The sequence below is a fragment of the Ailuropoda melanoleuca genome, chromosome 14 (assembly GCF_002007445.2).
Source record: "Ailuropoda melanoleuca isolate Jingjing chromosome 14, ASM200744v2, whole genome shotgun sequence".
Taxonomy (NCBI): domain Eukaryota; kingdom Metazoa; phylum Chordata; class Mammalia; order Carnivora; family Ursidae; genus Ailuropoda; species Ailuropoda melanoleuca.
The window spans coordinates 38,957,193-38,971,439 of NC_048231.1; the positions used below are offsets into that span (position 1 = coordinate 38,957,193).

A 14,247-nucleotide genomic window follows, 5' to 3' on the forward strand; every position below is an offset into this window, starting at 1 on the left:
TTACTCAGTGCCGGCCTTACGTGACAGCACTGTGCTCACATCTCCAGCCAAGCCTTTATCTTGACCTCCAGACCCATCTGTCCTTCTGGCTCCGGAGCATCTCCACCAGGCCGATAGGCACATCGCACTGAACGTGCCTCCGACCCCTTCCCTCAGAGTTGCTCTCACCCCTCGTCTTTCCTTTCTCCACTTTCAACTCACTCAGGCCTAAGTCGAGGTGTCACCCTGTCCTCCCACTGTCTCTGTCTTCAAAATGAACCTGATCTTTTTTGCCTACATCCACTGATACCACCGGTCCAAGGTACCATCATCCCTCACTTTTTTTTTTAAGAGTTTATTTATTTGTCAGAGAGAGAGAGCATAAGCAGGGGGAACAGCAGGCAGAGGGAGAAGCAGGCTCCCCACCAAGCAAGGAGCTTGATGTGGGACTCGATCCCAAAACCCTGGGATCATGACATGGCCAAAGGCAGACGCTTAACCAGCTGAGCCACCTAGGCGTCCCGCATCATCCCTCACTTGGATTCTTGAAGTTCCTTCTGACAGGTCTTTGTGTCTGCTGTTGCCCCCTTAAAATTTATTTTCAACACAGCAGTGGAGTAAGACTTAGATTTCACGTCGGTCCTGACACTGATCTTCCCAGAGCCCACTGATGGGCTCCATGAAGGCCCACGTCCCTTGGCAGAGTGCTGGGCCCCATGTAATATGCTGCTTGTGGCCTCTCTGACTTGAATGCCTACATCCCTCTCACTGACTCTGCTGGCCACGCTGGCCTCTTGCTCTCTTCAGACATGCCAGGCAGGCTCTTTCCCCTGGGCCTTCACACTTGCTGACCTCTCTGCTTGGAACCTGTGGTAGCGACATACTAACATGGCTCACTCCTTCCCTCTCCTGTTCCTGCTCAGTGGGGCCTTCCCTGACCTCCCTGACCCCGTACTCCCAGCCCTCCTCTTTCCTGCTTTGTCTCTGTAGTACTTCTCACCCGTTGACGTTCTGTGTAGTTTCCTTTTCCCTGTCTCTCCTCCCACGAATATAAGTCTATGTGAACAGAGATTTTTGTCTGGCTGTTTCTTGTGCCTACAACAGGGCTTGGCACGTAGCTGGCGCTCACATTGTTGAAACAATGACTGGTCATCACTTCCATCATCCAAGCTGGTGTAATTATGCGGTCACGGTAGTTAGTCCTTTAGATACCGCCGTTCATATTCCGCTCCCACAGGAGAGGCTCAGGTCTCGAGGAGCTCTGCTGCCCAGGGCCATGCTGTCTGCTCCAAGGGCTCGGAGGGCTCTGTAACTGTTTTTACATAGTGATGCTGCATTTTCTAGCTTGTGGTTGATCTGATGTTTCCTTTATTGGTTGATGAGTGACATATGAGTAGGCCTCTGATTTCTTGTGGCTGGGGTAAGTGGATGTTATCCCTTAAGTGCCATTTTTATAGTGAGCTTTTCCTTTGGTTCATTGAAATTCAGTGAAAGGTGGCTCTTGGATGAACAGTTTTGTACACACTATTTGTGTTCCTTCCGGCTCTGCTTCCATAGGTAGGTGTACATTACGAACTGACTGAGGAAGAGAAATTCTACCGGAATGCTTTAACACGGATGCCTGACGGCCCCGTTGCCCTGGAAGAGTCCTACTCTGCGGTCATGGGTATCGTGACTGAGGTCGAGCAGTATGTCAAGGTGAGAAGCTCCCTGTCTCATTTAAATATGCTATAGAGTCAGTTTTAGACGTAGTGAGTATGTGGTCTAATGAACGTGGGAGCTAAAATCTATGTAATATTTGTATAATATGATATGCTAGGTAACACTTGTTTATTTTAAAACAGTGAAGGGTAGAAAAAATCTTATGGGATATTAACTCTCATTTCAGAGAGAAGTAAATTTTATTCTTTTTTACTATGAAAATTCTGAGAATGTGAAGTGAATTTTTCTAAGTGTTGAAAGAGAGTCTTTTTAATGAAACATGAACCTAATATATATGAACGTTCTACAAAGTGAGAGACCTGGCCGTGCTATTTGACTGCGCTCTTCATTTGCAGGTCTGGCTTCAGTATCAGTGCCTGTGGGACATGCAAGCCGAAAACATCTACAACAGACTGGGGGAAGATCTCAACAAATGGCAGGCCCTCCTGGTTCAAATAAGGAAGGCCAGAGGCACTTTTGACAACGCAGAAACCAAGAAAGAGTTTGGGCCGGTGGTTATAGATTACGGCAAGGTGAGCTCTGCTGTCTTGCTGGAAGGGGTGGAGGCAGCTAGCTATCAGGGCAGCAGCTGAAGCTCCAGCACCCAGCGCGAAGGAGCTGATGACCTGTCGTGGGCTCATTCACCTGCAGGTTCAGTCTAAGGTGAACTTGAAGTACGACTCTTGGCATAAGGAGGTTCTCAGCAAGTTTGGGCAGATGCTCGGATCAAACATGACGGAATTCCACTCCCAGATCTCCAAGGTGAGGAGGCAGGCGCTTGGCAGCGTAACGAGTCTACTGGTAAACCTTGGCTCCTTGTTAAAATTCCGTGTTCTCTCCGAACAGTCCCGCCAGGAGTTGGAACAGCACTCGGTAGACACGGCCAGCACCTCCGATGCGGTGACCTTCATCACCTACGTGCAGTCTCTGAAACGAAAGATCAAACAGTTTGAAAAACAAGTTGAGGTGAGCTCCCTGAGTCGCTGAGGTTCTCACCTTCGGCTCTGTAGGCACTGAGAGCTACGTACAGGCCGCACACCGTCTCGCTCGTACCCGCCTGCTGTGCTGGTCCAAGTGCAGACCCTGGCGTCCTGGGGACTGCATCTTAAACAGCTCTGCGGGTGATGCCTAAGTGCGTCGAGGTTCGAGAACCACTGTGTTTTGCCTTTTAAATCTTGTACTGTAGCTGTTGATCTTTGAGTCGTACGTGCATGTGTTCTTCTGATTTGGAAGGAGGGGTGAAGCACAGCAGCAGCAGCGTGCTTTCGGTCCGCTTCAGGCCTCTCAGGCGCAGCCAGGCGGCTGGGGGCGTGCTGCTTCCTGGGCACCGCGCTCTCAGGGTGCAAGGTTTCTGGAGAAGAGCAAACATACTGATGTTGTTGTTCTGGAGCCACAGAGTGTCTTCTTTTTATGATAGTTTCTGTTGTGAAAGAAAAAAAAAACAAACCTGTATTTTGTAACTCTCAAAGCTCTACCGCAATGGTCAGCGCTTGCTGGAAAAGCAGAGGTTCCAGTTCCCGCCCTCCTGGCTCTACATCGACAACATAGAGGGCGAGTGGGGGGCCTTCAACGACATCATGCGGCGGAAGGACTCTGCCATCCAGCAGCAGGTGGCAAACCTGCAGATGAAGATTGTGCAGGAGGACCGGGCAGTGGAGAGCCGCACCACAGACCTGCTGGCGGACTGGGAGAAAACCAAGCCCGTCACGGTGAGCCCTGCCTGCCGCTCCCACAGCCTCTCCGAAACCCACAGCACAGTTTGCTGTTCTTTCCTGCACTGAAGCCTTTGCTCTGGCTTAGCGTTCCAATAATGAGGACTTTCCTTTTTGTAATTAAAACAACACTTACATGTCGTGATTTGAAAAGTAAAGCCAACTTAGAGCTCTTTTTACCCAGAACCCCTCGTGACAATCATTTAAGTCAGGTCAGGAGGTGGTTTTAGAAATTATTCTGTTCTTAAGTTAGCCTCTTACTTAGGCATACTCAAAAATTAGAATTTAATTTCTCACGGACACAGGCCAAGCCTCATGTTGCCACTGCCTCGCTCTGTGCTGTCGGAGGCACGTCCTGCCGTCCCTGTCGTCGTAGTTAGTTCTGTACCCAGGACCTGCCACCCTTAGTCTTCTTGGTTCATTCAAGTATTTATTGAGCACCGACTATGTTCTGGGCAGTGGGGATAGAGCAGTGAACAGGACGGACAGGGGCCCCTACCCCCACGGAATGACACTCCAGTGGGAGAGAGAGGTGAAAAATGAGCAAGGGAAACAGGTATTTGAGTCAGATGGGGATTGGTGCCATGGGGAAGGGTGAGGGCCGGGTGGACGAAGGGTGTTGGTGGTGTCCTGCCTTGCGGGGAAGGGCATCCGAGTGGAGACCTGCAGGAGGAGGGGGAGCTGGCAAGTCACGCAGGTGGCGGGAGGGGGTTCAGGCAGAAGCAACAGCACGTGCAAGGTCAAGCAAGTACCTAACTGCACACCTGGTTTCCTGGGGCGGAATTCAGTCTTATTTGTTTATACATATAAACGTAAATGTAGACAGGAAAGAAGAGGGGGCGTGATACTTTGAATGTCAGTCTGGTTTTCTGGTTTGTGGTGTAGGTGTTCCACAGCAGGCCTGGTGGCAGGTCTAGCCTCCCACCTACTCCGTAGAGCTCTGTCCTGCCTCAGCCCTGTCTCTGCTGTTGGACCCAAAGGTCTTACTTTGTGTTTAATTTTGGTTTGAGGGCTCCTGTTTTAAGACGACCTTTGCTTTCACAAATGCCAGTACTGTAGCTTATGCAGAATGCTAGCTCTAGCAGGGAAGGGAGTATTTCTCAAAAGCCAAGATTCTGATCACCAAAATTTGAATATTTTTTATTGCCATTTTTTGGTAGTAACGCATTACAGTTTAAATTTTCGATGATATTTTAGTCATTTTCAAGTTATTAAAATGGAGAGTCAGCAAATCGTAGTTTAATGCTCAGCTAGAGGCCATTCACTGAGGACTACTTGATTTCTCATCCTTCTCTCTGTTACTGATGTAGTAATAGCTGTGTGCCTCAGGGAGGGCATGGCTGGCAGCCCCCAAGAGCCATGTCCCCTCAGATCGTGAGTGGCCTGCTCCAGGCCCCAGTTTGTCCTCACTTTTCTCTTCCTGTCTCCCAAGGCACTTAGTGAGACAGTGGCTAAATGGAGAGGTGCTCCATCTTTGTTACTTTTTTTCTTTTTTAAAATATTTATTTAAATAATCTCTGCACCCATCATGGGGCTCGAACTCAACGACCCCAAGATCAAGAGCTGCATGCTCTTCTGATTGAGCCAGCCAGGCGCCCCGGTGTTCCATCTTTCTTACTCATGTTTTGTTCATGTCAAATACAGAAGTAAAAGTTACATTCAGTAATATACGTGAATCGTAAGTGTACATCTTGTTGAAGATGTACATATTTGGAGACATGTTTAAGGGATCACAAATTCCCAGATTTCCAGCGGGCTCTCCCCACCATTTCAGAGCCCAGGCACGCATCTGTCTTGAGACGCAGCACAGCAATTCTGCACTTTTGACTGCTTGCAGGGCAATCTGCGCCCAGAGGAGGCGCTTCAGGCTCTCACCATCTATGAAGGGAAGTTTGGCAGGCTGAAGGATGACCGGGAGAAGTGTGCCAAGGCCAAGGAGGCGCTGGAATTGACAGATACGGGACTTCTCAGTGGCAGCGAAGAGCGCGTCCAGGTACGGACCTTGGGAGCCGGGAGGTAGGCGTGTCGGTCCCCGTCCTGGCTCTGCCCTTGACCAGGGCCATCTCAAGGGCCCTGCCAGACCTGCAGTGGTTTCTGCATCCAGAGGCTCACTGCTCCACTGTCGTAATCACAGGTGGCCTTAGAAGAACTACAGGATCTCAAAGGCGTTTGGTCAGAACTTTCCAAGGTCTGGGAGCAGATTGATCAGATGAAGGAGCAGCCGTGGGTTTCCGTCCAGCCTCGAAAGGTATACCTAGTCAAAGCAGGTGTTGCGTATCCAATCGTATGTTGAGAGTTGTAGACTTTGCTTAGAAGCTTTGTAATCTGCTGTAAGTTCACAGAATGGCACGGGATGGTCATTTATGGTATTCATCTGGACTGATGTAAAATTTGCTTTAAAACCATTTTTTTTAAAAGATTTATTTATTTGAGAGAATGAAATGGGGGAGGGGAAGAGGGAAAGGGGGAAGGAGAGAAGCAGACTCCCCACTCAGCACGGAGCCTGATGCAGGGCTCGATCTCACAACCCTGAGACACTGACCTGAGCCGAAATCAAGAGTTGGACGCTTAACCGACTACTCCACCCAAGCACCCCTTAAGAGCATTTTTTAAGATATTTCACCATTTAAAGGAATTGTTGCAAACTAAATATCACCTGTGTTTCTCTCAACAGCTTCGACAAAATTTAGATGGCCTCTTGAACCAGCTGAAAAACTTCCCCGCCCGATTACGGCAGTATGCTTCCTATGAGTTTGTCCAGAGGCTTCTGAAAGGTTACCTGAAGGTAGTGAGTCAGTGCTGGGGTCCTGGGTGTCTGTTAGGAACACAGCTGCATAGGTAATTTTGCTTACTTTCTCCACAGATAAACATGCTGGTGATTGAACTGAAATCCGAGGCACTTAAAGATCGCCACTGGAAGCAGTTGATGAAAAGGCTTCATGTTAATTGGGTTGTTTCTGAGCTAACCCTTGGCCAAATCTGGGATGTTGACTTGCAGAAAAATGAGGCTATTGTCAAGGATGTGCTGCTTGTGGCACAAGGGGAGATGGCTTTGGAAGAATTTTTGAAGCAGGTGATTAATAGACCAATAACCCTTTTTATATCATGTTTCCAGCTGTGACTTAGGTTTGAACTATGTAAAAACAGCTGCATCTGTGGTCCATTTGTCCCCATAACACTTGCTCGCTTATACAGCTGATGAATGCCCACAAATTGATAATATCCTTCTTTTTGGTTTTAATTCAGATAAGAGAGGTATGGAATACTTATGAGTTAGACTTGGTTAACTATCAGAACAAGTGTCGCCTGATCCGAGGCTGGGATGACCTCTTCAACAAGGTCAAAGAGCACATCAACAGCGTCTCGGCCATGAAGCTGTCTCCATATTACAAGGTACTGTTGTTGGGAAAGCCTTCCCTCTCTTACCAAGCGTTCTCCTGCACTTTTGTCATACCTTTTGACTGGTAGTTACCAGAAGCCTGTTTTTTAAAGCGTGAGTTAAATAAGTTGATCTAATTTGCATTTTTTTAGTAAGCTTTGGCATATCTATGAGTGAAAAGTTTAGCAGCTGGGCCCTGCTTCCCATCTCTCCACTAGGTTTTCGAAGAAGATGCCCTGAGCTGGGAAGACAAGCTGAATCGGATCATGGCTCTCTTTGACGTGTGGATCGACGTGCAGAGACGGTGGGTCTACCTGGAAGGCATCTTCACAGGCAGTGCGGATATCAAGCACCTGCTGCCAGTGGAAACCCAGCGGTTCCAGAGGTATGACCTCTAGCCAGAGAGCAAGAGAACTGAGTCGTAGGTGTGGCTGGTAACCATTCTTCACATAAAAGCTAACAATGGTTTCTATTTGATTTGTAGTATCAGCACGGAGTTTCTGGCTCTGATGAAAAAAGTATCCAAGTCTCCCCTTGTTATGGATGTTCTGAACATCCAGGGGGTCCAGAGGTCCCTGGAGAGATTGGCAGACCTGCTAGGAAAGATCCAGAAAGCATTGGGAGAATACCTGGAAAGAGAGCGATCATCTTTCCCCAGGTGAGATGCTTGCTTTGACTTGCACAGAAGTGCAGTTCAATTTCAAGAGCCCTCTGCTCTTCCTTCTAGGTCTGCGTGTTGGTCGCTTTGACATCAAGAGTTTTGTTGGCAGCAATCCATTGAATGAATATGACTCCCTTTTTGTGCATTTATTCCTAATTATAATGAATAGTCCTTCATTTTCTTCCTTGCATTTGTTTATTAAGCTTCACTGAAATTATTACACATCCTTCCAGGCAGCTCACACCGCTTAAAAATTTAGCTCTGATTATTTTCCAAGTGGCATTTCTTCCTTTCTGAATAGTTTGCTTATTGTAAATTGAACAGGCTTTTAAAAAATAAGTCCATGAAAAAAATAAAATTAAATAAATAAAAAATAAGTCCATGAAGTAAGGTGAATGAGATGAAATCCATGGAATTCCTTTTTGCTACCTTGTTAGATAATTATTTATCTTCTGAGGGCTGGAAGGAATTTGGATGTGATCTCTTTTCAGACTGGAGACTGTCCACCACCATCCAAATCCACTTTCCCTTCCCACAACTTGAAATTACGTTTTGATTGACTATTTACATATGTATAACATTTTAGCAACTTGGGTGCTGTTTTAATTTTAGGTTCTATTTTGTGGGTGATGAAGATTTGCTTGAAATTATTGGAAACAGTAAGAATGTAGCTAAGTTACAGAAACATTTCAAGAAAATGTTTGCTGGCGTTTCGAGCATCATCCTGAACGAGGATAACTCCGTCGTCTTGGGCATCTCGTCCCGTGAAGGAGAGGAGGTAGTCGGAGTGCGTGACGGTCACGAAGGGTGCTCCCCCTGCCTTTGCACATCTTCACTCTGAAGTTGTCTTTATTTCAGGTTGTGTTTAAAACTCCCGTGTCCATTACCGAACATCCCAAAATCAACGAGTGGCTCACGCTGGTAGAAAAGGAGATGAGAGTCACGCTGGCTAAACTCCTTGCTGAGTCTGTTACAGAAGTTGAGATTTTCGGTAAAGCCACTTCAATTGACCCGAATACGTACATCACTTGGATTGACAAGTACCAGGTAATGTGTAGCAGAAGTGGGCCAGCGGAAAGGCGGATGCACTGGCCTGTGTCCGAAATGATCCTTTGGTTCTTGTGTCTTGTGTCGTTCAGGCCCAGCTTGTGGTTCTGTCAGCCCAGATCGCCTGGTCTGAAAACGTGGAGACCGCTCTGAGCAGCATCGGGGGAAGCGGTGACGCGGCTCCCCTGCATTCCGTGCTGAGCAACGTGGAGGTCACCCTCAATGTGTTGGCCGACTCAGTCCTCATGGAGCAGCCGCCGCTCCGGAGACGGAAGCTGGAGCACTTGGTTAGTCCCGTTTCTGACTCGTTCCTCACCGGGTAGGCTCTTGTGCCTGCAGCTCAAGCAGTTAAAGGAAATCATGCTTGGAAAATGCTGACTGGTGTCAGGGAGAAAAGGAGGTGGCGTATTGATGAAGTCTGGGGTGGGTATCTGCTCTCTGTTCCTATTGGCAGGTGGCCGTGCCGGAGCAGGGAGTTCCGTGAACACATCCTGGTAAACAGGAAAGCGATAAGCTTGGATCAGGGTTTTCTGCTCTTGCGCCTCCAAAGCAGCGCCCAGGGGGCGGTGCTGTGCCCAGCCCGCGGGGGGGGGGGGGGGGGGGGGGCCAGACCATGAGGACGGGAGACTCCTGTCCTGCTAGTTGCAGAGTTCTCACTTAAAGTAGTTTTGTTTGTTGGTTGTTTGGTTTTGCTGTAGCCCTTGATTCTTTGCAGTTTCAGTGTGTGAATAACAGTTCTGTTGTTTTTAAAAATGAATTTGCATTTTGAAATATTTACTAAAAGCTACTGTAACTGGATCTTGATTCTCAAATTAAAAGTCTGTTCAGCGATCGCATCCCCAGGAAAGGCACTGTACTTCTCCAGTTTGTGATAAACTTAAAGTGACTCTTTGTTCAGATTACAGAGCTGGTTCACCAGAGGGATGTGACGCGGTCCTTGATCAAAAGCAAGATTGACAACGCCAAATCTTTCGAATGGCTCAGCCAGATGCGCTTTTACTTTGACCCTAAGCAAACAGATGTGCTACAGCAGCTGTCCATCCAAATGGCAAATGCCAAATTCAACTATGGCTTTGAGTACCTGGGTGTCCAGGACAAGCTGGTGCAGACCCCGCTCACCGACCGCTGCTATTTGACCATGACTCAGGCCTTAGAGGCCAGGCTGGGGGGCTCCCCGTTCGGTAAGTTACTCCACAGACCTGGACAGGTGGAGTCAGAGGATAAGCATAATTTGTAAAGATTAAACCAGTGATTTTAAACCTATTTCTTAATTACAGAGCTGGTTCATTCTAAAATCTTAGATCTGTTTGTAGTTACTACATCTCTGTTGATTTTGTAAATGAGTCGTGTAAAGCTGAAGATCCCTCCCATGGACTCAGGTGCTCAGTCGTGTTTCCTCAAATGGCAGGGCCAGCCGGGACTGGGAAGACAGAGTCGGTCAAAGCTCTCGGCCATCAGCTTGGACGCTTTGTTTTAGTCTTCAACTGTGATGAAACCTTTGATTTCCAGGTAAGAAGCTTTCTGAATCCACCTAAAATCTAATGGCCTGAGAGGCCAGCGGGGGAGTGCCACGCCTGGACCTCTCTCGAGGCTGCAGGCCTCACAGCTCGGCACGGTTCCTATCTGCCCTGCTGAGAATTGGGGCTGGTGTGACCCTGAGTGAGGGCTCCAGTGTATGTGCTCTGGGGTTGACTTGAGCTGCATGTTCCTGGAAGAAATGGTTAGTGCCTGTGTCTGGAAATAAACAACTATTAGGACAAGATTTTCCTCATCAAGAAGAGGTAATAGAATGGAAAGAACAGCTTTATGATCAGGATTTTATTGGCACAGGAGGAGAGGTGCGAGCCCTGCAAGCATACGCTCGCAGTCCGTGAAGGGCCTGCTCTGTGCAGGCCCCGGGCCCCGCGCCTCCCGTGTGAGCCTCGTGTCCCCTCCACAGCCAGCTTGGGGGGTGGCAGCCAGAGGGCCTGGGCCAGCATCGGGGCCATAGAGCCAGCACCGAGACACTTTCTTTGCTCCGCTTTCAGGCGATGGGACGGATCTTTGTGGGGCTCTGCCAGGTGGGCGCGTGGGGCTGCTTTGACGAGTTCAACCGCCTGGAGGAGCGGATGCTATCGGCCGTGTCGCAGCAGGTGCAGTGTATCCAGGAAGCGCTGCGCGAGCACTCCAACCCCAACTGTGATAAGAGTGAGACTCCCCTTTTCTCTTTGCAAGTTACTTAGCGACTGTGGAGGGAAAGCCCATGTGGGCTGGGTTCCATTTTGCCTCCTTAAATTAGAATTGAACTTCGCTCCCAGGACTCACTGCTGCAGGCAGGGTGGTGAGACCTGGGATGATACTGCATGGGCAGTCTACACTGCTCAGATCAGAGCAGTCCACACCCTGGCTGTCCTTCCCCTGGTGGACAGGAGTCCCTGTGCTCGCTTCCATAGCATCTGCCTGTAGCAAGTGTTGGGCCAGCGTGGGCCCTTCCTGCTCCCCTCCTCCTCCCTGCGTGCCCACAGAGCCAGCCTTCCTGGCCGCCTGTTGGCTGAGTGTTCTTTCAGGGAGCTTTGGGAACACGCCCTCTGTCACTGTAGGAGGACCTTTCTGAGAGGCTCCGAGAGTGGCTTCCTCGGCCTTGTTCCATACAGAGCGGGCGCACCCGACAGGGGCAGGGCGGGTGCTGGAGGAAGTAAGCGGTGGGTGGCCGACCCTTCACGTGCACAGTTAACTTTCGGCATTGCTTTCATTCTGCAGTAATAGGAACTTGTCTCACCGAGGGACTGGCAGAGCCCTTAGTGAAACAAAAGGGGTGTCGGAGAAAACAGTACTGTGTGCTCGGGGTTCTGTACCAAGTAAAGGGGTTAGGTGTGGGTGGTGGCGGTTGACCCCAGGAAAAGGCCGTCCTCAGGAGCTGAGCCAGTCCATTGTGTCACATGGATTGATTTTTATTTCTACAACTACCATTAGGCTGCATTTCTTTTTTTTTTTTTTTTAAAGATTTTATTTATTTATTTGACAGAGAGAGACAGCCAGCGAGAGAGGGAGCACAAGCAGGGGGAGTGGGAGAGGAAGAAGCAGGCTCCTAGCGGAGGAGCCTGATGTGGGGCTCGATCCCATAACGCTGGGATCACGCCACGCCCTGAGCCGAAGGCAGACGCTTAACGACTGCGCCACTCAGGCGCCCCTGCATTTCTATCCTTACATTGACCTTGTGACATGGTAATGTGCAGGCAGAGTGCGCGTCCCACCCCTGGGGACTTTGTTCCCCATATAGGTGGCTTTAATGTAGGTGAGGTGTGCAAAGCTGGGTCTGCCCAGGTGGGGTGACATGCCAGGAGGAGGGCCAAAGAGTGGCTCCCCTGCAGCCCTGGGCTTTGGGCTTTAGAGGCTGGTGGGGAAACGGGTGCTTTGTGATTTTAGGGAGATTTTAGTGTGGTTTTTGAACATCACAAATCTTAACACCATTTTCTGATTTTCAGCCTCCGCCCCCATTACTTGTGAGCTGCTCAACAAGCAGGTGAAGGTGAGCCCGGACATGGCCATCTTCATCACCATGAACCCTGGCTATGCAGGCAGGTCCAACCTTCCCGACAACCTCAAGAAGCTGTTCCGGAGCTTGGCCATGACCAAGCCCGACCGGCAGCTCATCGCCCAGGTCATGCTGTACTCGCAGGGCTTCCGCACTGCTGAGGTCCTCGCCAACAAAATCGTCCCATTCTTCAAGTGAGTGCCCCAGAGTTATCCCTGACCGTGTGTCTAGCGTGTGTGAGATGTGCCACCCAAGGTTCATCTCTGATCATGGCACAGCTTTCCAAGTGCCCGTGTCTGATTTCTTGACTCTGTGGCTGCATAGAGCGTGCTGTTCTAAGGCAAACCTTTTCTCTTTCAGACTATGTGACGAGCAGCTCTCATCTCAAAGCCATTATGACTTTGGTCTTCGAGCTTTGAAGAGTGTGCTGGTAAGTGCAGGAAATGTGAAGAGAGAGAGAATTCAGAAGATAAAGAGGGAGAAAGAAGAACGAGGGGAAGCAGTTGATGAAGGAGAAATTGCAGAAAATCTACCTGAGCAAGAGGTTTGTACACATGTTCTTTTAATCACTCACACCTTAAACACTAATTTTTTTTAAAAAGATTTATTTATTTGAGAGGGAATGCACATGAGCAGGGGGAGGGGCGGAGGAAGAGAGAGATGAGGAGCAGAGAAGCGGACTCCCCACTGAGCATGGAGCCTGACGTGGGGCTTGGTTCCAGGGTCCCAAGATCATGACCCGAGCCAAAACCAAGAGTCAGAGGCTTCACTGAGCCACCCAGATACCCCTAAACACTAATATTTAAATTGGCCTTTTCAACATCTAAGCCATGGCTTCAGAGTCCCCGTTGCAATTCACGTGTCCTGGGATGAATGGATAGAAGACACTATATTTGCACAGTGAACTGAGTCACTAACAGTCTCATCTTTTTTACGTACCTTCTTGGGGATACAGTAGTGGCCGTGCGAGCTAGGCTCTTGCCCCCCCCCCGCTCAGGGCTAGTCTCTCTCCTCGCCATTAGATTCTGATCCAGAGCGTTTGTGAGACCATGGTGCCCAAGCTGGTGGCAGAAGACATCCCGCTGCTCTTCAGCCTCCTGTCAGACGTGTTCCCCGGGGTCCAGTACCACCGGGGCGAAATGACTGCACTTCGAGAAGAGCTGAAGAAGGTGTGCCAGGAAATGTACCTGACATACGGAGACGGAGAAGAAGTCGGCGGGATGTGGGTTGAGAAGGTAACTGGGGTTGACCCTGCTGGCTGCGCCGCGGTGCAGTCACAGCAGCGATGGGCCTGGGAAGGAGCCACATTTGAGAGAACTCGGGCCGTGAGGGTCAAGGAGTATCTGCTGTACCGAGATTTGACTCAAGGCTTTTTTCTTAACTTAAATGTAGATGTAACATTTTACCTGAAAATTTCGCATATTTGGTGTCGTTCATTCTCTGAAAATGGCGACTGAAGCGTGACAATCATGGAAAGCATTTACGCCGTATAAGTTCTACTGCAAGACTTTCCAGCATCATAGGTTAACAATGTAAATCCGCTAATCAGCGCGTGGTTTATATTCTGTATCGGCTTCTTTTCTTTGCTTCCTCTGGGAGATTAAGAAGCGTCCTATCCCATGACCGCATGCTGAGCCTGAGCGGTGCCAGACGGGTCGCACAAGTGGCTCACCCGTGGAGTCTCCACCCTCTTTAAAGGGGATCCTACGTGCCTCTTTTGAGGCAGCCTGGTAGGCAGCTCCTGTTCCACTGGCTCCCAGCCGAAGAACTCCCCATGGTTTAGTTAAAACCCTTCTTGAAATATTTTTTGTAGATGTGGCCCATGTAACTTTAAAAGTTCCAGCGTAGTACTTGCCTTTAGGAATTCAGAGCACATGTCTCGTGTCTGCTACCACGAGGAGGGGCTAGAGAACCTTCTCGTTCTTTCTCTGGAGTGGTTATGATGTGGTCTGTTTGGCCCGGCAGGTCCTCCAGCTCTATCAGATCACCCAGATCAACCATGGCCTGATGATGGTGGGGCCCTCAGGAAGTGGGAAGAGCATGGCTTGGCGCGTGCTCCTAAAGGCTTTGGAGAGGCTCGAGGGTGTGGAGGGCGTGGCCCATATCATTGACCCCAAGGCCATCAGCAAAGACCACCTTTACGGAACCCTGGACCCCAACACCAGGGAATGGACGGATGGGCTGTTCACACATGTCCTGAGAAAGTGAGTTCACCTTGATTCCAGCAAGTGGGACCTGGGTGCTCTGTCCTTAT

General features: G+C 49.4%; 1 protein-coding gene across 2 annotated transcripts in view; it reads left to right on the plus strand.

The window, feature by feature from the left end:
* DYNC1H1 (dynein cytoplasmic 1 heavy chain 1) overlaps positions 1 to 14,247 on the plus strand; it is a 69,991-nt gene that overhangs the window by 24,587 nt on the left and 31,157 nt on the right. For both annotated transcript variants that reach the window (XM_034642964.1, XM_034642965.1), the window contains exons 12-33: positions 1,537 to 1,677; positions 2,037 to 2,213; positions 2,332 to 2,442; positions 2,527 to 2,646; positions 3,150 to 3,389; positions 5,230 to 5,385; positions 5,527 to 5,640; positions 6,067 to 6,177; positions 6,256 to 6,465; positions 6,639 to 6,785; positions 6,990 to 7,156; positions 7,256 to 7,429; positions 8,045 to 8,210; positions 8,291 to 8,479; positions 8,572 to 8,766; positions 9,378 to 9,660; positions 9,888 to 9,988; positions 10,507 to 10,666; positions 11,944 to 12,187; positions 12,354 to 12,537; positions 13,016 to 13,228; positions 13,959 to 14,197. In XM_034642964.1, coding sequence (XP_034498855.1) covers positions 1,537 to 1,677; positions 2,037 to 2,213; positions 2,332 to 2,442; positions 2,527 to 2,646; positions 3,150 to 3,389; positions 5,230 to 5,385; positions 5,527 to 5,640; positions 6,067 to 6,177; positions 6,256 to 6,465; positions 6,639 to 6,785; positions 6,990 to 7,156; positions 7,256 to 7,429; positions 8,045 to 8,210; positions 8,291 to 8,479; positions 8,572 to 8,766; positions 9,378 to 9,660; positions 9,888 to 9,988; positions 10,507 to 10,666; positions 11,944 to 12,187; positions 12,354 to 12,537; positions 13,016 to 13,228; positions 13,959 to 14,197 — 3,842 coding nt within the window. The remainder of the gene's footprint in view (positions 1 to 1,536; positions 1,678 to 2,036; positions 2,214 to 2,331; positions 2,443 to 2,526; positions 2,647 to 3,149; positions 3,390 to 5,229; positions 5,386 to 5,526; positions 5,641 to 6,066; positions 6,178 to 6,255; positions 6,466 to 6,638; positions 6,786 to 6,989; positions 7,157 to 7,255; positions 7,430 to 8,044; positions 8,211 to 8,290; positions 8,480 to 8,571; positions 8,767 to 9,377; positions 9,661 to 9,887; positions 9,989 to 10,506; positions 10,667 to 11,943; positions 12,188 to 12,353; positions 12,538 to 13,015; positions 13,229 to 13,958; positions 14,198 to 14,247) is intronic.